The sequence below is a fragment of the Diuraphis noxia genome, unplaced genomic scaffold, assembly GCF_037042655.1.
Source record: "Diuraphis noxia isolate RWA-SAM2 unplaced genomic scaffold, SU_Dnox_SAM2 contig0005, whole genome shotgun sequence".
Lineage (NCBI taxonomy): Eukaryota > Metazoa > Arthropoda > Insecta > Hemiptera > Aphididae > Diuraphis > Diuraphis noxia.
Genome location: NW_028301715.1, coordinates 45,627,194 through 45,647,850, shown reverse-complemented (window position 1 = coordinate 45,647,850; position 20,657 = coordinate 45,627,194). Strand labels below are relative to the sequence as shown.

Sequence of the window (20,657 nt, the reverse complement as noted above, 5' to 3'; positions counted from 1 at the left end):
AACATATGAGGTTTTTGATGATATCAATCTTGCGCGTAAAAAATTATACAGGTAGATAATTATAATAGTAAATATAGAAAAATATATTGAATTTGTTTGCATAATTTTAAATCATTACTATAAAACAATATTATTTCACTAGTTTAAAGTTTATCCTAAACGTACGAGTATATATATGCCTGTATGTTTTATTTTATTTTACCTTATTTATTGTTATAAAAAAAAATATATATATATATATATATTATTTATTTACTCATATTATGCAATATTGCAATGATACATCTAATAGCCATATAAACCGCAGGTCATTTTTTCCCAAATGAAAAAAGTTTAATCTTTATAAAATACAATATACATTTCTAAATTCATTTTACCTAATAAAATATTCTTCTTATAATAATTTTGGTAAGTAAAAAAGCAGGTAAGTCGTGGATGTAGCTCTGCTGTACAGTAGGTTACAAGTGGGTTACTGTAATGGATGGAATTAAATTTGAATGCAAAGATATTATATCATTGTATACGAAAAACAATTCTGAGCGGAAACGGTTTATCTGTGTAGGATATATTATACATTACTAAAAATTTTCAAATCTTAGAGTTAAAAAAATTTTTTTTATGAATTTTCCAGCTTAAATAATTTACGAATTTTCGTGATTTTTACGTATGTTGTCAAAATTCAAAATTTAAATGCTTCTAAAAAAAAATAGTGACTATATTTTCATTTTATTTATCACCTGCTATTGTTACAATGTGTTAGAACCCTTGTATTTAATTTTCAAGCTTTTCTACCCAACAAATACATTTTTATCGATATTTAAAGAAAAAAAACAAAAAAAATTGAAAAATTAAAATGTCAGTAAATAGCTCAAAACAAATCTAAATATTTTGATAATTGTATCAAATATAGAAAATGACTATATAAAAATTTAGTGAAAATTTCAAGTATCTGCGGTAATTTGTTTTAGATTTAAACCAAAATAAGAAAATCGCTAAAAGTGAAATCCAGCGAAAATCTAATGTTGTAAAAATTTAAATTTCAAATGCTTATAAAAATTTAATTTGAATTTCCCGTGGAATTTTTATTTGTGTTAAAGATTCAAAAACTTGTAAGGAATCTTGTATTAAATTTTTAAATCTTAGATTTAAAAAGAAATTTTTTTATGAATTTCTAGCTTAAAATAATTTGTGAATTTTCGTGATTTTTACGTATTTTGTCAAAATTCAAACTTTGAATGCTTATAAAAAAAAATTGTGACTATGAATTTATTTTATTTTTCAACTGCTATTGTAACAATATGTTAAGAGCATTGTATTAAATTTTCAAGCTTTTCTACCCAACAAATAAATTTTTATCGATATTAATTAAAAAAAAACTAATAATTGCAAATACCTATGAATAGTTCAACTTAAGTCGAAAATTTTTGAAAATTGCATGTTAGATAGAATATACTTATAATTATAATCTATTAACATACATTTAACATTAATAATTATTATCTACGGACTACTATACTACACTAAATTATATGTCAAGGCTTTGCTATCATAACTGAAAAAAAAATAATGTCATTTAAATAATTTTCCTTACACAATTAGTTTTAACTTTTAATCCATTTGAACTCTTTATCTGTTATTTAATTGATAATTTTATCTGTTTTATCACTAACAAAACAATTATGTTCATCCAAATATACCATTTTGTGTTGAGTAAAATATTCCTTTTTCATAATGCATAAAATCAAATAATTTTTGGTTTACTCAACACTTATTTATACCTTCTTGGTTTTTTTATAAATTAATACTTAAATAATCATGAAACTGTTTAAAATAAAAGACGAAATCATCTTTACAGCGTTTAATTATATAAAAAAATACTTAAAAAATAATTTTACATTAGTTATCACCAAAATAAATTGAATAAGAACAATTTGTCAAATGTTGACAATTCATTATTAAAAAAAAAAAAAAAACAAATATGAACTGAACAAACAATACTAATACCTACGATGGATTTCCAAATTCCTAATTTTGCATGAAGCATTTAAATATGCCACTAAAAAATAAATAATGAGCACTGAATTTTGAGAAAGGGTGCTCTATTTTTTAAATAATTAATCTGTAAAATATTTTTACATTTATAATTTATATAGGTTTTTGAATTTATTAAATAGCCCTATATATTTCATATATAAAAAAAAAATATTATATTTTTTATAATTTGATCAGATTATCAATGTTCACAAAGTATGATAGGCACCACCGCGTCCCAAGTAGAAGAATCGGTATCCAACAAATCCAACTGCTACAATACCAAAAGCTAGGACCATGCCACCTAAAATAAATGAATTACAACATGTAATTAAAGATTAATTTTGTACTTTAGAAATATAAATTAATATCAATCATACCTAAGAAACTTGGGCCATCCCAACTTCTAGCAGGAGATGGTTCTGGAGTAGGAGGAATAGTAGTCGTAACATTTGGACTCAGCGTTGTTGTTGTAACATCTGGACTTTGTGTAGATGTTGTCACATTTGAACTGGGTGTAGTAGTAGTTACATTTGGTGATGTAGTAGTTGACGATGGTTTTGGAGTTGTGGTTGATGCTGGAGTTGTGGTTGATGCTGGAGTTGTAGTTGGTAATGGGGTTGTAGTTGGTTTTAAAGTAGTCGTTGTTGTGTTAGGCGTAAAAATAGTTGCATTATTTTCAGATAGAGATACTTCAGTTGGTTCTAAAAATATATATATAATTATTACAATAAACACTTAGTTACAAGTAAAAGATTTCTTATAGAGGTGCTTGTTTTATGGTTTTATCAATCTTAAAATAAATAGCATAACATCCGTTGCATAAAGAATTATAAAAATAAGTGGCATGCTACTAGATATTTTGTTCTACAAGGAAAACTGAGGAATCATATATGTTTTTATTATTGATTTGAGTTTGTATGGGTGTATGGCGATAAACAAAATATTACACAAAATCGATTAGAAAAAAAAATGGTTGTATCCAGCCCAAAAATATACATCTATATCTATGTATAAAGGTTAGGTAAAGAAGGTATTTCAAATCAATTATTTTAATAATTTGTTAAAAATAAATAATTAAAACGTTGATTATATATAGGGCAGAGGACTTGTAGCATTTGCATATTTTTTTTGCACAGTCACAAAAATAGCAGAGTGCGAAACAAATGCGTTTCATGCTACCACAAAATTAGTTTTGAAATTTTATTGTGCATATAAATGCATATTTTGCGTTTTTTGGTTTTTAGGGCATATTTTCCTTTTTTATATCGTTTTTATGGCATATTTTGCTTTTTTTTGGTTTTTAGGGCAAATTTTTTCCATTTTTCTCCTAACCCAAATAATTTAAATAATTAAATGTAAGTTGTTAAATAAAGTTGTAAATAACATTTTATCATAAAAATAATAAGTACCAACAGAAAAATTCTTAATTTTTATTCAAAAATATCCACTTTAAAATGCATATTTTTTATACTTAAGTGCATATTTTTAATGCATATTTTGTATATTTAAATGCATATTTGGTGACTTTTTAGAGCTACAAGTCCTCTGCCCTAATTATATAATATTATTCAGACATATCTATTATCTATATATTTTAATATAATTCTTAAGATTCTTAAGAAGGAATGTGTGGTTGTGTAAAACCTCAAATATGGACAAATAGGAAATTTTTATACAAAACAAAAATGATAAGCAATTTAAGAGTGTGCAGTATCCGCATGTGTTGATTTGTCAAACGAGTGCGTAACATAGCAAATTTTACACTCAGCAGATCACGTTTAGCTCCATTATTTTAAAATTAAGAGTGAATTGACCACTTATAAAAATTAAAGGTACATTATTATCAAGGCTTCTTATAGGCTTTTTATTATATTTTAATTTTAAAGGGAGTTGTGTATTTTAAAATTGCAAATTATTTGTACCTATATCTTAAAATACTCATACACACTTTAAAATTAAAATATAATAAAAAGCCTATGAAAAGCCCTCGATAATAATGTTACCTTTAATATTTATAAGTGGTCGATTCACTCTAAATTATAACTAAAGGACCTAAATGTAATCTGATGAGTGTAAAATATTCTAAGTTACACACTTGTAAAACAAAGGTATCATAATATGCGGTTGTAGCATCCTCTTAACTGAATTGATTCTTAAAAGTTAAAATAAACATGACTTGTATGTTATCACTCACTGCTGAGCTGTATACAATTTATCACCCATCCCCCAGGATTAAATTTACGTCATTTATCTAATCTAAAATTTCGATATTTCCTGCAATATTTAAAACTGGCATTCAATTTTTACAACAAAAATGTATCAATGAAATAAAATTACAGATACTTATAAAATTGTCTTATTTTTTATTGAGATATTAATTATATTATTAATTATGTTACTATTGGGTCCTCATAATCAAAAACTACTGTTTCTATCTTCAACAATGTGTTTAAACAATTATCATGATTTTCATTTCGAAAAAAATATTCAAATTCCCCGTTATATGTATAAGGGAACATTCAAGCCACATTTTTCATCGTAATTTAGAGAGCAATAAATGTTGTTATAATTTTTAAAAATTTACAAAATCTCTAACTTACCTAAATATTTAAACAACCAGATAAAATAATATAAATGTGCCTCCAAAGATTCCTTATACATGTTTTGGAAAAATATTTCGTCAAAATGCAAATTGACATAATAGTTGAGAGGTATAGTTAGAGTTCAGATTGAATGAAAAATAAACAATTTTTTGTGGTCACAAAATTGTTTTTTGATATGTGTGTGAGAGTGTATGCAAGATGCCTCTGTGCTACTACAATACGTCTATACAGGTTACTGCTACTGACAGTATCATTTACAACAAGACTTATTGCTGAATGTACAAGAAGTTCCCTATACAATATTCTTTAGAATTCAGTAGCAATGAGGCCCCTTAAATGTTAAGAATTTATAATTATTCTTTACTTTTGTTTAGAAGTTTTTAGATGGTATGTAAAAAATATTATCAGTGGTCAACCCCTTAGTAGGGTGATTAATTTTACATGGTGTGGTGGCAGCGCTGCAAAATGATTTAAATACTTAATTCATTAATTTAACAAAATCAAAAAATAAATAAAAGTTAACATGGCATATGGAATAAAAATTGTAACTCATAAATTAGTATAGCATATATTAATATGAAATTCACAGAACTTAAATAGACAATTTAATATTATCGAAATTAAAACAATATTTTAATTGATTTTATAAAGCTAATTCATTAATAATTTATAAAAATGAAAAATAAATCTTAGGCAACAGATGGTAGTCCAATTGAAACAAATTGTATTATCATTCGGAAAAGTAATTTAAAACATTTAAAGATCATATTATATTATAACAGATTTCTTTCCCATTTCATATAGGTCTACATATACAATTTTAACTATCATTGATAACACTAACATTATAACATTCATATTAAAAGCATCTTCAGTGAATGATACTGCCACCCCTCTTAGTCATTACACTATTGGTGCCTTCCTACCAAATTTTAGGTTCAATGGAGTCTCGTTGTAAGTACCACCAAACGCTGTGGCTTGTTTCCCTACTGATAACAATATTACAACAAACAATGTAAACTAATACTTCAGTGTCTTTTCACTAACACTTGAGAGTGACAACATAACAAATATTGAAACATTTAAAATAATCTAGAGTTGCTACGTAAGAAATGTGACTAACGCACGCCGCTGAGTGCCATCACTGTAGGTACCAGGTACTAAGGTACCATACTAATACTCCATAAATGATTAGTTATTCATTTTACATGTACACATAATTAGACAAAAATAACAATGATACTTTCTAACTAATATAAATATAAGCAACAACTGACCATTTATTAAGTAATATTCTACAGATAAGATATACCCTCGGATAACCTAACCTAACCTTATACCTACCTATCTTCCCTAGAGTCCCTTCCTCAAAGGATGCCAAAATTGTGATCTGATAATAATATTAAATGGACTGTGAAAATATGGTCACCAATTTAAAAAAAAACAAACTAAATTGACATCCCAGCATTCCTCACTACACTAATAACGTTTTCCATCTGACTGCACTATTGCACACTACATGCGAACACTGATACCCTAATCACAGTATTGTATAATTTTCCATACCACCAAAATTCACGGTATCGACCAGTATGCATTAGTGCAGTCAGATTTGGTCAGATGGAAAATGCTATAAAAATCTTTTTTTTATTTTTTTATTAAAGCCGCAACAACTAAGGTTATTGGCATATTGTCAGTGTTGGGTAAATTACTTTTAAAAAGTAATGAAATTACATTACTCGTTACTTCAAATATTTTTATTTAAATTACATTTGCGTTACCTAAAATTATTTTTATCACGTTACATTACTTTTTCATTAACAAAGTAGTGCGTTACAAATAACTTTACTTTTTTTTTTACCATATTCAATTCATATGATTCAATTATTATGTAAGTATATATTTTACGATCATAGACCTAGTGATAATATACCTATTATAGTATTATGTACAAAATAAATGTACGATCATTTCACCTACCTAGCTATATTGCTATATAGTCATAAGTCATAAATCATAATTAAATTTTATTCTATTTTTAAACCAAATTCTTTTCTTTCAGCTAATATAATGATAACATTTATTCCTGGAATGTTTAGTAATATTGTTAACTATTATCGGAATTAAAAATAAGTATAATTAATTTTTGATTTATCTGGGATATCTTATTGATATGTTTTTGTAATACATTCAAAATTATTATTTTAGTAATGTGGAAAATAATGCGTTAGTGCGTTACTTCATAAAAATTACTTTTCAAAAGTAATTTAGTTACAATTGCATTATTTTAAGTATAGTGTAATGAATTTACAGCTGCGTTACAGTCATTTGTATTTCGCGTTACGTTACTACCCAACACTGCATATTGTACAATGTAAAAATTAAATTAGGTGCTAGATAACATTATGAATATTAAGTACAATGTAGATTATTTATAAAGGTATAACATTAAAATATAGAAGTACAGCATTGGAAGTGAGAGAAAGACTATAAGAATCTATAGTGATCCATTAGTATAACAAAAATCTAAGGCCCTCCTCACACGGGGATACTCAAAAGAAACTGCAATCTACTAGGAGACTAGGCGAATAGGCAACTGCGCATGTGTGTTTGAATGGCGTCGTTCAAACGACGCTACTTAAGTCGCCGCGATTGATAAACTGACGCGACCAGTCAACTGGCAACTAGACATGTCGGTCTCCTCGCTACTTTGGTTGGTCGAGTTGCTTGGTAATTTTTATTTCATGTATAATAAAATATTATAACATGGATCAAAATTTTAATATTGAACAAATAGAAAAGTATCCCGAGCTATATAATTATACCTTAAAAAGCTACTCCAAAAGAAATATAAGGGAAAAAGCTTGGAGTGAAGTAGCCACAGAAGTTAAGCTCACAGGTAAGGCCGAGAATATTCGGGTATTATCACAGTAATAATAATAATTGGTTCTAAGTACAATAAGTACATGGCTATAAAGAATTTATTATTTATAGTTATTAATTAATTATAATTTTGTTTATATATTTTTAATGAACTGTACTGTCAGGCGACACTATAGTTTAAAAAACTAGAAACAAAAATTTAGTATACTGTGTGTGAAGATAACCGGCAACTGTAGTTGTCTAGCCACCCAGTCTCCTAGTACAAAGGCAGTTGCAGTTTCTTTTGAGTATCCCCGTGTGAGGAGGGCCTAATAGAATAAGACTTGATTGAATTAATAGATAAGATCAATTAGTCAAATTATAATTAAATCAACATTGTAAAGGGTATTTGAAATGTCAAAGCCTCAAATCAAAGCATCTATAACAAAATAATTAGACATTATTGATTAATCTAAACGGCATGATTATTAAGATAAAATTAAACAATAGAAGATTCCAAAAATGAATTAATGCTTATTATCATTATCTTTGACATACAAAATCAAATATAAAACATATAACAAATATTAGATTGATTCTTTAAGCTACTTTAAATTTGACATTTTAAAAAGTTATAGATGTTTTGATACTATTTCTTGTCTTTATTTTTTTTTTTTTAACTATCCCGCGGCAACTAAGGCCATTGGGAAGGGGGTAGTACTGTAGGTTCTTATGGAACTGTAGGTTGGTTTTACACGTGGGTGAGAGTTTTGGCAGAATTTCTATTGAGGCACCTGTAGGTTTTTGCCATACCCCGGAGTAGGGGATGGCGGCACTTGTTCTCCGGACACCGTGACTTGCCTGGAGAAAAATGCCGCCCGATGGTCGAGGATCGAACCCGGTCCAGCTGAGTTACAGCCGACGCGGTAGACCACTCGGCCACCTCGTCGCCCATTATTGTCTTTATTATACACAAGTTATATTGGCAACACACAATTGAGAAAAAATACCTACATAATATTTACAATACATATTTAGAGATAGGTTATTAACACACAAAGCAAAAAATTAGCCTGCAATAAAATGTCCAACTGCTGAATGACACAATACCTAATCCAAACTAAATTTCAAATATAACAATTTTTTTTTTGATTATAACCTATTTATTTACCAAAAAAAATTACTTATTTCATAAAAAGAATAAACGAAGAAAATTAAATACAAATTCTAACTATATACCCAGTGGCGTAGCAAGGGTATGGCGAACAGTGCCTACGCCAGGGGCGCAAATTATGAAGGGGCGCAAATAGATCAACTATTGGACAAGAGAGACTCACAAGCATGGAACTTTTATCCATAGAACATGGATTTTCTAGACAAATTTCATATGACGAAATCATCGATGAATTCTCTAGCCTTAAAGCAAGAAAAGAAAATTTTTAAAGTTCAAAATTACATTGTAATAATAACTTATAATTATATAATGTTGTATTGCCTAATTATATAAAATATAAAAAATAAAAAAATATATCATTTCGTGTTTTCGTCAATTTTTTAATCGCTTAAAAGGCGCATTTTCCTAGGTTGGCCAGGGGCGCTAACAAGTCTTTCTACGCCACTGTATATACCTAATCAATGTTATTTAACATTCAACTATTACATAATGTGTTGAAATACTAGAAAACCGTAGGTATTAGTTTAAATCAAAATTGTATTTAACTACCTACTAATTATAAACCAACTCAATACTCATAAATCATAATTTATTTAATTCTCAATAAGTAATAATCCTTGACAATACTTTAAAGGCTACACTTATACTGGGATTATTATTTACTAGATATTTCATGCTAACATAATTAAGCATTCTATAATTTGAAAGATAATTTATTTCCAACATAAGTACAATAGTTTAAAACTATAAAGAAAGAACATAGCCATACATAAATTTGTTTGAAAAAATTTTTTTTTAAACTGTCTCATTATTAATCAAATGAAATAATTGTTGACCCAAAAGTAATTTAAAAGCAGAAAAATGAATAATACTCTATGAACAGTGATGCATTTATAAGAAATAATGGTTGCACATTGTACAATACTATTGTTAAATAACAATGAACCTCTATATCTATTTTATAATTCAATCAGTCAATTCACAATTGTGATATATGAGAAATAATACATGTTACTAAGACAGTTTTGTTATATCGGTGGTATATCTATAAACAGAAATAACTCTTTAATCATCTAGTAGTAGTGACACAGTCAAAACCATTGTGGCCTAATATCTGAACCTTGAACACAATAAACACTAAGCAGTGTTTAAAAACAGTCGACAAGAGAGAAAACTATCAAGGGCGGATACCATAGTTAATGTAGAAAACAATTGGTCGAGATAAATCAATAACAAATAACCTAGGCTAGATAACAGTGACAACTAGGTATGCGATGTTTTCAAGTCACAATACAATTATACAAAGAGACGTCGGGAACACAACTTGTTTACACAGCAACCAAAGTCCAGGGGAGGTGAGCAGAGGGTGGTGGACGGTACGTGAAGTACGGTCTACGGTCGTCACAATCGAAACACGCCACGAAATAGGTGGTTTCAATGCGTGGGTGGTGTGGATGCATTCTTAAAAGACCCTGAACGTCATCTCATTATTATTTTATTTTGAATTCGCGCATGCGACAGGATCGACGATTGTTGATTAATAATGGTGAACCAAAAAGAAAACCGAACGAAACCAACGGCGAATTGTATATGTCGCCATTGACCTTGAACGGACGATTGTCAATATAATAACTACCGCTGCTGTTGTTTTCACCATCGAATAACGATATTGAGCCACAATGGCGGATACTCACCAGGATTTGTTGACAGACCACTGTTGAGCTTGACGTGTTCCTTCGACGCCTTGACGGCGGCGGGCACACTAACGGCGGAGACGCATGCGACGGCCAGGAGGACGACCACAGTTGTTTTCAACAAGACCATTTTGTCAAAATGTGTACGATGGCGGTGATGAATGTGGGGGTGTGGTATTGTGTACGAACAACAATACAAATAATGAAAGAACCGTCAGAGAAACTGAACGCAGACGAAAGTTGTGACTATTTTACAACAGCGCACAAGACAGAAGTCAGAAAGCAATAGACTGCGGTCTGCGATCAATTGCCACACGTAACGTTCACGGAACTGCAGTGCTGTTACAGCTACAACAAATACAATTAGCGTATAAATGTAGAATATTACTATTAAAGACGATCGTCGTGTGTGTGACGTATGTATTGTGCTAGTACATAAAGATAGATACAATAACATATTATATGAGTGTGTGTGTGTGTGTGTGTTGTATACTTACGTATGATTCGTGGGATTGTGTTGATGTGTTCGTGTGTGTGTAAAATCAGAATAAAGACCTCTGCACAGTGTTTATGTTGTTGTACACTGACGTAGTGGAAACAGCTTCGTTATTGCGATTTGCGACTGAACAAACGTCGGAATCAGCTGTGAGTACACTGCGCGTCTGCGCGAACTGCGCCAAGCGACCGATATTATTACTAATTTTTAGATGACAATGACGGTCGTGGAAAAGTCGATCATCGGCGGCGGCAACGACGATACCGTGGAAGAAAAGAAAAATGCACAGTTAGGCTATTATTGTTCTGTGGTTAGGCCATGGTTAGGTATGGCCGGAAAGCAAAGCGATAATAATATTGTCAGATAATAAAGTTCATTATTATATTATTTTATTATTACGATTATCAGCCCGACGATTCCAAAGTTATTAATATTATACTTATCTATGATTCCGAATATGCGGCAATGCTTGATTACGCATTTACGCTCGTGGTCTGGAAACCGAGAAGTGGACGGAAACGGGAAAACATTAACAACCGTTACTGGGGGATTTGGAATCGTGATATATCCTAAATGAGCGTTTCGGGCAAGTGGTTTTGGTTGAGCCTCAAGGGAAGCAATATCATAACCGATGATTTCCATCAAGAAAATTATCTTTGGGGTCTGGGGATCATGAATTTCGCAAACACCCTTTTTGTACATTGATAACGCTACACTGATAACGGTGACTGTCCGTACATCTGGGTCCTGCGGTGGTCAGCGTCCCGACCATCCGTAATCCGCTCCGCTGTTTCACGACTGAAGACGCTCACCCCGCAGCGCGTTAAAATATCGATTTTACCGTCGCAAGACACCTAGTGTACCGTTGTTGTTGTTTTGATCATTTGGTTGTTCGTCTGCGTGTAATAAACAGCGTAATGTCCGTTAACATGACCGAAGAAGTCCAGAGCGATGAGGTGTTCAAGAAACTAGACGCGTTGAAAGATATAAGGTGAGACAAGAAGTCGTACATAACCGAGGAGTTAGGCCCAGTCCATTCCCGCCATAGTGGTTGGGCCGAATGGGCCGTATATCATTTGTACCATCGATATCTCGTCTGTTCAATGCGATTTACTCGTTATTCACTCATTATTTTCATGTCCACATCCTCAATGACACCCTTATCTGTGTTTTCTAATGTCCCTCCTCCACCAACCATTCGTTTTATGTATATGGTATTGTGATGAATTTTTCACAGTCTTATATGAATTAATGGTGTACTGGATAATCATTTTACAGATGATTAAGACCATTTTGCTCAAACTAACTATTGTCAGTACCTATTACCTACCGATAACATTTTGAGAATTAATCGAGTACCTACCTATGAATATGTTACATACTTATCGATATATATTTCCTAAACATACATTTTCTCTAAAGTTTAGTTGTAGACATGATTTAAGATGTCTTGAATCTGTCTTGAATCTTGGTTAGATAAATCTTTATATTTTATTAAGCATACAGCTAACTAATTTAATTTAATTTAGATTGTTTTGTTTGTTGAAATCTATTGTTTTCTTAAACAACATAAAATATTATGTATTGTATATATATATTTTTAGAGACAAAACTGAAAAATTGGAAACTCTGAAAATGAACATTTTAAAGGAAATTGAAGCAAGTGATCAAGAAGATAAATGTCTTATTGAGTATCGCAAAGAACTAGAACTTTTACTGCAAGAAAAAATGGCACATGTAGAAGAACTTAGACAGATACATGCTGATATTAATGCGGTTCGTTTAAATATTTTCAATTTTAGAATTATAGATATATGATTTTAGATTTTATTATTTATATTATGTAGATGGAAAGTGTAATAAAAAAAGCTGAAGAATCTAGAAATCGATCTATGGAACGTGCTAAACAAGTCCATGATGAATATAAACCTCTTAAGACAGATATTGACCTTATGCGTAGGGATTTACTTGGACTTGAACGGTTACCAGAACTTCACGAAGAAGAAAGTGATCTTGTGAGACCAGAGTAAGCACACAATTTTTAATTAAATAATAAATTATTGAATGGCTTTGTTATTATACAATTGGTATTAGTTATAGAATTATCTTGTTGTATTACGTATGAAATCTCATTTAAAGAAATAGTACACTCGCATGTGTTGTCTCCGTTTTACTAATGTAAAACATTTCAAAAATTGTTTTGCGTGGGAAACACTCTATCTATGATCCAAGCTAAGCAACCATATTTTCATACTATAAAGAGGAGAATATTTACAGTGCAAAATTGTTTTTATTTGTTCGATATCAAAACTAAAAAAAAAAAAACAGTTATTCAAGTTTTAAAAACTCAAAGATAATAAATTCTTAAATCATAAAAACATTTATATGTATACGTATATGTGATATCGAAAAATTAAAAACAATATTGCACAGTAAATTATATTCTCCTCTTTATGGTGTAAAGATTTGGTTGCTTAGCTTGGATCACAGTTTGAGTGGTTCTCTCCCGGCACAAAACAGTTTTTCACTATGTTTTTACATTTGTAAGACGTAAACAGCAAATGTGGGTCTAGCGTCCTCTTAATGAAATTTATAAAGTAATAATGTTAATTTAAGAATGATTTGATTAAAATTGTAAATATGTGTTTTCAAAATAAATTGTAATTATAAATATATTTAATACATATAATAGAAACTATAATAATACTATTTAAATTATTAACAGTGAATTAGCTTTGTTTAGTTTGTATTTTTATACTTAGAATCTAATTCTTATTTCATAAATGGATTCTGTAGTTTTATATTGTTCTTGACAGATTAATTATAATTAGTATTGAAAAAAATCCTCTTCATTTTTTTTTTTTTTTTGGTAACTAATTGAACTATTTTATTTCAGTCTATTTGTCCAAACCTATTTTGACAAACAAATTAAACCTGCCGTGTCAACTCCCCCAAATTCAGATTGGCACAATGGAGATAGTGTACAGAACTTAACTCAAGCACATCAGCATGCTCAAGCTGCTGTGGCAGCTTTTCTTGGATCTCAAGCCGCTCCACTACAACAACTTGCAACTAGCAGCAAAATGGTTAATGGTGGACCTGTAGATACTAGACCAATACCTCCAATTCCTGGACCACCTGCTTTCAGGTATTTATTGTTAAATAATATATATGTATTTATGTATTATTATATAAAACATAGGTATCTATTGTTTTTGTGGAACATGCAATTCTTAAATAGTAACTATATTATTTTTATTTATCATTTTTCATTATACATAGTTTAAACTCTTAAAGGTATGATATTAATAAAATATGTAATGTAATAGTTATTATCAGTGGCGTAATGAGAAATTTGGTGGCCCTATAAGGAGTGAAAGTCCTTAAACATAGAAATGATTAAATAGTGATGTTAGACTCTAATTTAAGAAAAAAGTTGCCATAATTTATAATTTAATTGATGTTACCTTAATTTATAATTTTAACTTATAAAACAATAACATTATATACTTCATAATAATATTTTTGAGTTTTCGTTTTAGCAAACTTGTCTAAAGACCAAGGTTTCCTCGAAATTAATTTCCAATGGAAATAATTGATAAGCAAAAGGCTGCTATCATACCTGGTAAATAATTTTTTATTATTTTCAGTTTTGAAAATGATCGTTCTGCTGCTGCAACCGTGATGGGTAATGTCAAGTATAAAATAAAAGCAGTGCTTATATCAGGGTATGTTGTTGTAAAAGGAGAATATTCAATTTAAAATATTTCTACAATTTCTTTCATTGTTTTGGACTTAAATGATATGATATGATCCTTAAACATGATCGAAACAATATAATTTTTGCCGGCCTTAGTCCGGAGAAATATTATTTTGGTTATATTTTTTTCGTAGTATTTTTGCTCTCTTGTATTATAGTTCTCCATGATATAGATGTATAATACGATTAGTGAAATTGATTGTTGACATTTAAAAAGTAAGAATCATTTCGAAAACTTTGAAATCTTCATTCTTTTTTGTTGATAGTGTGCTAAAGTATAACATTAAAATTTCTAATTTTTTTGAAGTGATATTCATATTCAGTCTTCACATGAAAAACTTTAATGTAGTCTGGTTGTATTTTTAACATTAATATTGTTAAGACTAAAATTAATTTTTCAAATTCATAGAAACAAAAATAAAGTATTGTGCCCCATCCTAAATACGCCACTGGTTTTATTTTAATATTATTTTCTTTTAAAATAATTAAAATCAATTAGCATTTTAGTTATGAAATTATTTTTTTGGTATTCTATTTTACAAGAAAATACATAAATATTTTTAAGATCATAATACAGTAGAATTGATAACTGGAATCTCGAGAGATAAAAATAAATTTGAGTCAACTAGACTCAACTGTATTTTAAAGTTAATTATTAATTGTTTTTAGGTATCAATATGAGATTTTCAAAGACCCTAAGATTATATTATTTAATAGTTTTAAGTATTAGTTTAGAATAAATACAATTTGGTATTCAGCTTTGATCAATAATAAGTATAAACTATAATTTTACATTTGTATCATAAATTGGAAACTATTCAAAATCTTTTGTTTTATGTTACTATCTATTTGTAGTCTTAAATATCATAATTTTAAACCTAAAATATTAATTAAACAAAAATACATTTTTTTAAAGGATATATAATGATTACATTTAGATTTTTTGTCATATCATTATGTAAAAATGTTCTTTTAATGTTTTAGACAACAACCACCACCAATGAAATCATGCTTATCGTGTCATCAACAAATACATCGTAATGCTCCAATTTGTCCATTATGCAAAGCCAAATCCAGGAGTCGCAATCCGAAAAAACCAAAGAAAAAAGATTAACTAGAAATGACTCAGAGTGACAAATCTGAATTAAAACTTTTAATCAGAATTCAAAGTATATGATAATTTAAATAAGTCTACTTTGCTGAAACTGAACTGGCTTTTACAAATAAGACATTTTAGAATTATGGAAATGTTTTATTTCTTTTTGTTATACTAAATAAGATCTTTTTTAGATGCTTACTTTATAACTTAAAATAGGCTGAAAATATGAATGAGATTTAAATTTAAACAGTATTTTTATTTTTTAAATTATCTTAAGGATCATATGTATAGTATATTATATTATATATTTATATATACATATTATGTATAAAAAAGACAGTATTAAAATTGAAAATTTTCATGATTGTGATTATCTTCAATACACATTCCTAAAATAAGTATTAAATTTAAAAAAAAGAAAAGATGTTTTTCTTTGCATTAAATTTTTTTAATAACATATTTTTTATGTTGTACATTCAACTCAAATTTATATATTCTCAGTTAATTATAACAAATATTATCGTAAACGATTTGTGTTTGTAAATAAATAATTTTTATAAACATATGATTATGTATTATGTCATTTAATATTAGAAGCAATAATTATTGTATAAATTACTAGTTTAATTGATTTGTATAGTTTTTACAATTTCTCAGAAAATGGTTAATAATTAATTTTACCTTTGATTTTTATCAATTTCTATGAGTATCAAAATACAATAAATCTTTGTCAATTTATAATATACATATAAATTAAGTATTCTAATAATTAATATTTGATGTATAGTAGTAATCTATGTACAATGTTTGATCAACTCTGAAAACTATTTTTGAGTTTAAGTTAGATTATTGAAATGCATCTTCTATCTTTAAAATATAGTTTTTCAAACAACAAACAGTTTATCATTTATGAAATTCTATTAACAGATCCTCGTTTTTAATATATTTCAAAGTTATAAATCTTCATTGTATGATATCAAGTTTTAAAATTTAATGATAATATCAAAATTACACAATGTCAATCGATTAAATAAGTAATTTTATTTATACTTTTTTCTGTCATAAAATCATTTAATTTGATTAGTTTGATAATGGTGAATGAAACAAAGCAAAGATGTAACTTGTAGTAAGAAACAAATTTCAAGAACCTATACTCCTACTTATTCAGAATAAGAAAGGTTCTGGGCAGTGACTGGGTTTTTTTGGTGGCTTGTCGATTACCGTCTACCACTGCGATTAGGTGCTTCTCCCTTCTCCCAACAATGCTGGCACACGAGGAAAATCATTGAGATGAAGCCACATCTATGTGTACAGTTCGGCAATCTGGTATCTTTCTTATTCTGAATAGAGCATTAAACACTAGGCTATTTTTAGGATACTAACAAAACAATTTATTTTTTTAGTTGTTTCACGTTAGAGTTGTGTGTATGTTTTGAAGACTTGTATTCATAGGTCTAGAATGTAATTCCATCTTAAGGCTTTAACTTTATCCTCATATAATTCACTGAAGTCTTTAATACTGAATTTTTACTTAATATGTATTACAACTTTTAAGAGTATTAGTATTTTCATTAAACATGAATTTATAATACAAACTACAATAGTTCAGAAACTATTTTTAAAGTAGGTATTATTCCATGAACTGTGAATTTTAAATTTAAGTAACTGTTTTCGAAAAAGGAGCTGGTGCTGTGACTTGCTAGAGAACTAATATAAAAAAAAAAAAAAATCAGTTTATATAAATATAGCTAGTTTTATACAACTTCCAGTCAAGTGCCATTAGTGGATGGCTTCTTACTCATGTACTCATGTATTATTGTAACTCTTATCAAATATGCTAATTGTGCATAATTGTACAGATTGTATATATTATTGTGTAAAAAAAGCAACTAATTATTTTAAATTTTTTTGATAAAATTCAATGAAAATAATTTATTTTCGGTTGATTTAGAAATATTAAACCAGGAAAGTAATAATTAGTTTCATCTTAACTGAAATAGTAGTAGGAATTACAGTAGTCCACAATCACATAATTTAACTGTTCTAACTTAATTAGCTTTAGAGATCAATGATACTAAAATAGATATATGCTCAGACTCGCTTAATGCTTATCTAATATGCAATCTAAAATACTATAGGTGCTTTTTGCTCTAAACATTAGTAACATCAAATATTCTGTTGAACTCTGGCCGAAATACAATAGGAAAAAAAAGAAGCAATTCTCAATTACTCAGCACTCTACAAAGAATTGGCCTAATGGAAGACAGATTCATCCTTATGCTCAACGAACACATCATCATCTACTGGCCAAACTTCAACAGAGCTATTAATGAATTTCAGAAATTCATGTGAAGCAATTAGTCTATTTTCAATCCATCTCAACATAATTTCTTATATATAAAAAAAAAAATGAAAAGTACATTATACCTATATAATAAGAAAATGTAATATTTATGTAAGCTAATAATCATTATAGTTGATGCTAAAAATAATATTTAAAATAATAATTTTCAAACATTAAATAATGATTTATTTTAAACTAAAATTGTTAAAACATGAGATTGTATGATGTTAACCTATACATTTAATATAGTAATTTATAATTTTTTATGCAATTTAAAAATATGATAATTTCAAGGACAACAAATAAAATTTAATAAAATTATTACTAGCTAACACTTTCATTACTCTTGGTCTTCTGATTTTTTCTTCTCTTGTTGTTTGATGCGATAATCAGATAATGCTGCCTTAATAGCATCTTCAGCCAACACTATAAAATCAAAATTAATACATTTTTAAGATATCAAAAGTAATCATTACAAAAATAAAATTGGTATAATGGTAGGTAAAGAATTAATAGATATAAATCTTTATATTAATACTCTATAGAGTAAAGAATTAATAGATATAAATCCAATATTATAAATTTTAATTTTTCTAAATTATTGTTATTAAATATTTCAAAAATTACTTGAACAGTGAAGCTTCACTGGAGGCAAAGAGAGTTCTTTAGCGATTACCGTGTTCTTTAAGGAAAGTGCTTCATCAACCTTAAAATACATTAAGTATTTAAATAAATATATATTTAAATAGGTATGTATAATATATAATACAATAAATATAAAAATAAACTAACAGTTTTTCCCATAACCCATTCTGTAGCTAGTGAACTAGAAGCAATAGCAGATCCACAACCAAAAGTTTTAAACTTGGCATCAACAATTCTACCATTATCATCTACTTTAATCTGTAACTTCATGACATCACCACATGCTGGTGCGCCGACCAATCCAGTTCCAACATTCTTGTCATTTTTATTCAACGATCCAACATTACGGGGATTTTCATAATGATCTATCACCTGTAACCAATTTTAATTAATATGAATACCATGAAATATAATTTTGTGACATCAAATATTATTTAAATATGACGACTGATGGATAATACTAAACCAGAAATGAGGAATTTGTATTTAACCTGAGAAGTTAATTTAATTTAATTTGAATGATATTATTTTATTCTGCTTAAGTATACATAATAATTACGGCTAGGATTTATATGCGATAAAAAAACTGTAAAATATGCATTTTATTTACTAAAATATGCAAAAACAAATTTGTATTTTTATTTATTATAATTCATAATTTATTATTATTACTTATGGGGACGAGGCGGCCGAGCGGTCTAACGCGTCGGCTGTGGCTTAGCCGGACCGAGTTCAATCTTTGACCATCGGGCGGCATTTTTCTCCGGGCAAGTCAAATTGTCTGGAGAACAAGTGCCGGCATCCCCCACTCTGGTGCATAGCAGAAACCTAAGGGTGCCCCATTAGAAATTCTGCCAAACAGGCCTCTGGTGTAGGTTAGGTAAGTACACCCAGATAAAAGCGCCATATGAGTATTTTTATTATTACTTATTATTAGCTCATATTATTACATTAAATATTAGTTTAATTAGACGTAACTTGGCACTTTCGGCATACTGGACACTGTTATTAAAACCATTCAAATTATTAAGTATAAACGTCTGCACATTTACGCAACACACAACATACTAATATAATTATTCTGTGCTGTCTCACTGTATAACAATGTGTAAGTAATTCTACCAGTCGTCCAACCAACAATAAGGTAACAAACGGATATTACCCGATCTAAGATAAAATAGGTAGTATTTATGCTATATATTTACAAAAATTCAACGGATAAACCAAAAACTGTCGGTTTCGTGAAGTATCATTTAAAATTAACAATAACTTATAAAAATTAAAATATGTTAGTTAAAAAATATCAAATTCTAAAAAAATCTAATTATATGCATTATGCCCAAAATACAAAAAAAAATTGGTCCTATTTAAACGAGAATAAGCCAAATCGTGGACAAATCTGACAACCAATCAATTTGAACTTAAGGAAAAAAACATACCAATGCATATAAATCTTAGCCCTAATAATAATTAATATTATAATATAATGTAATCAATTTTAACGCTTACATTTTTATGATAGAAAAGGCATGGAACGCTGTTGGCCTTCGTCGTCAGACACTTGGGTATTTTGTTTAAAAACATGATCAGTTTAGTTCGTATTTGAATAGAATGAAGACGATTCACGACTAGTGAATACAATTTACTGCAGTCTGTAATGAACAAGCGACGTCAACAATCAATATGGGGATCAAAACAAGTTGCACAATATTGCAGTTTGCAGCGTACAGGGCTAGCATGCAGGTATGCTATTTTTTTTTTTATAGACGGAAGTTGTAGTTGAAGAGCATTTATTTAAGTAATAACTCAAAATGAAAACATTGAAAACCAAAATGCACGACCGTCAGGTTGTCAGAGCCACTGAGCCAGTATCAGTATCAACAACTAAACTATCAGACTGACATTACTATCAGTTATCAGAAGTTATATCTTACCATATTTTATTG

General features: G+C 28.7%; 3 protein-coding genes across 4 annotated transcripts; 1 reads left to right on the top strand and 2 right to left on the bottom strand.

The window, feature by feature from the left end:
- Positions 1 to 1,843: 1,843 nt before the first annotated feature.
- On the bottom strand, positions 1,844 to 11,033 carry LOC107167964 (uncharacterized). The gene is made up of 4 exons (XM_015517200.2): positions 10,865 to 11,033; positions 10,368 to 10,715; positions 2,412 to 2,735; positions 1,844 to 2,335 (listed from the first exon to the last, which is right to left on the bottom strand). Exons 2-4 carry the CDS (start codon positions 10,495 to 10,497, stop codon positions 2,241 to 2,243), a joined length of 549 nt encoding a protein of 182 aa, XP_015372686.2. The 5' UTR covers positions 10,498 to 10,715; positions 10,865 to 11,033; the 3' UTR covers positions 1,844 to 2,240.
- Positions 11,034 to 11,318: 285 nt separating this feature from the next.
- Positions 11,319 to 16,618, top strand: LOC107167963 (zinc finger C4H2 domain-containing protein). 2 transcript variants are annotated; one of them, XM_015517198.2, is made up of 6 exons: positions 11,319 to 11,854; positions 12,468 to 12,639; positions 12,711 to 12,889; positions 13,760 to 14,011; positions 14,514 to 14,591; positions 15,608 to 16,618. In XM_015517198.2, the coding sequence occupies exons 1-6, from the start codon at positions 11,781 to 11,783 to the stop codon at positions 15,735 to 15,737; spliced, it is 885 nt and encodes a 294-aa protein (XP_015372684.1). In that variant the 5' UTR covers positions 11,319 to 11,780; the 3' UTR covers positions 15,738 to 16,618. The 2 variants fall into 2 exon arrangements, with proteins under 2 accessions (XP_015372684.1, XP_015372685.1); XM_015517199.2 differs by lacking the exon at positions 14,514 to 14,591 and having other exon boundaries at positions 11,336 to 11,854.
- A 1,611-nt stretch (positions 16,619 to 18,229) lies between these two features.
- On the bottom strand, positions 18,230 to 20,587 carry IscU (Iron-sulfur cluster assembly enzyme). The gene is made up of 4 exons (XM_089228815.1): positions 20,221 to 20,587; positions 18,859 to 19,083; positions 18,694 to 18,772; positions 18,230 to 18,492 (listed from the first exon to the last, which is right to left on the bottom strand). Exons 1-4 carry the CDS (start codon positions 20,293 to 20,295, stop codon positions 18,407 to 18,409), a joined length of 465 nt encoding a protein of 154 aa, XP_089084941.1. The 5' UTR covers positions 20,296 to 20,587; the 3' UTR covers positions 18,230 to 18,406.
- Positions 20,588 to 20,657: the final 70 nt, after the last annotated feature.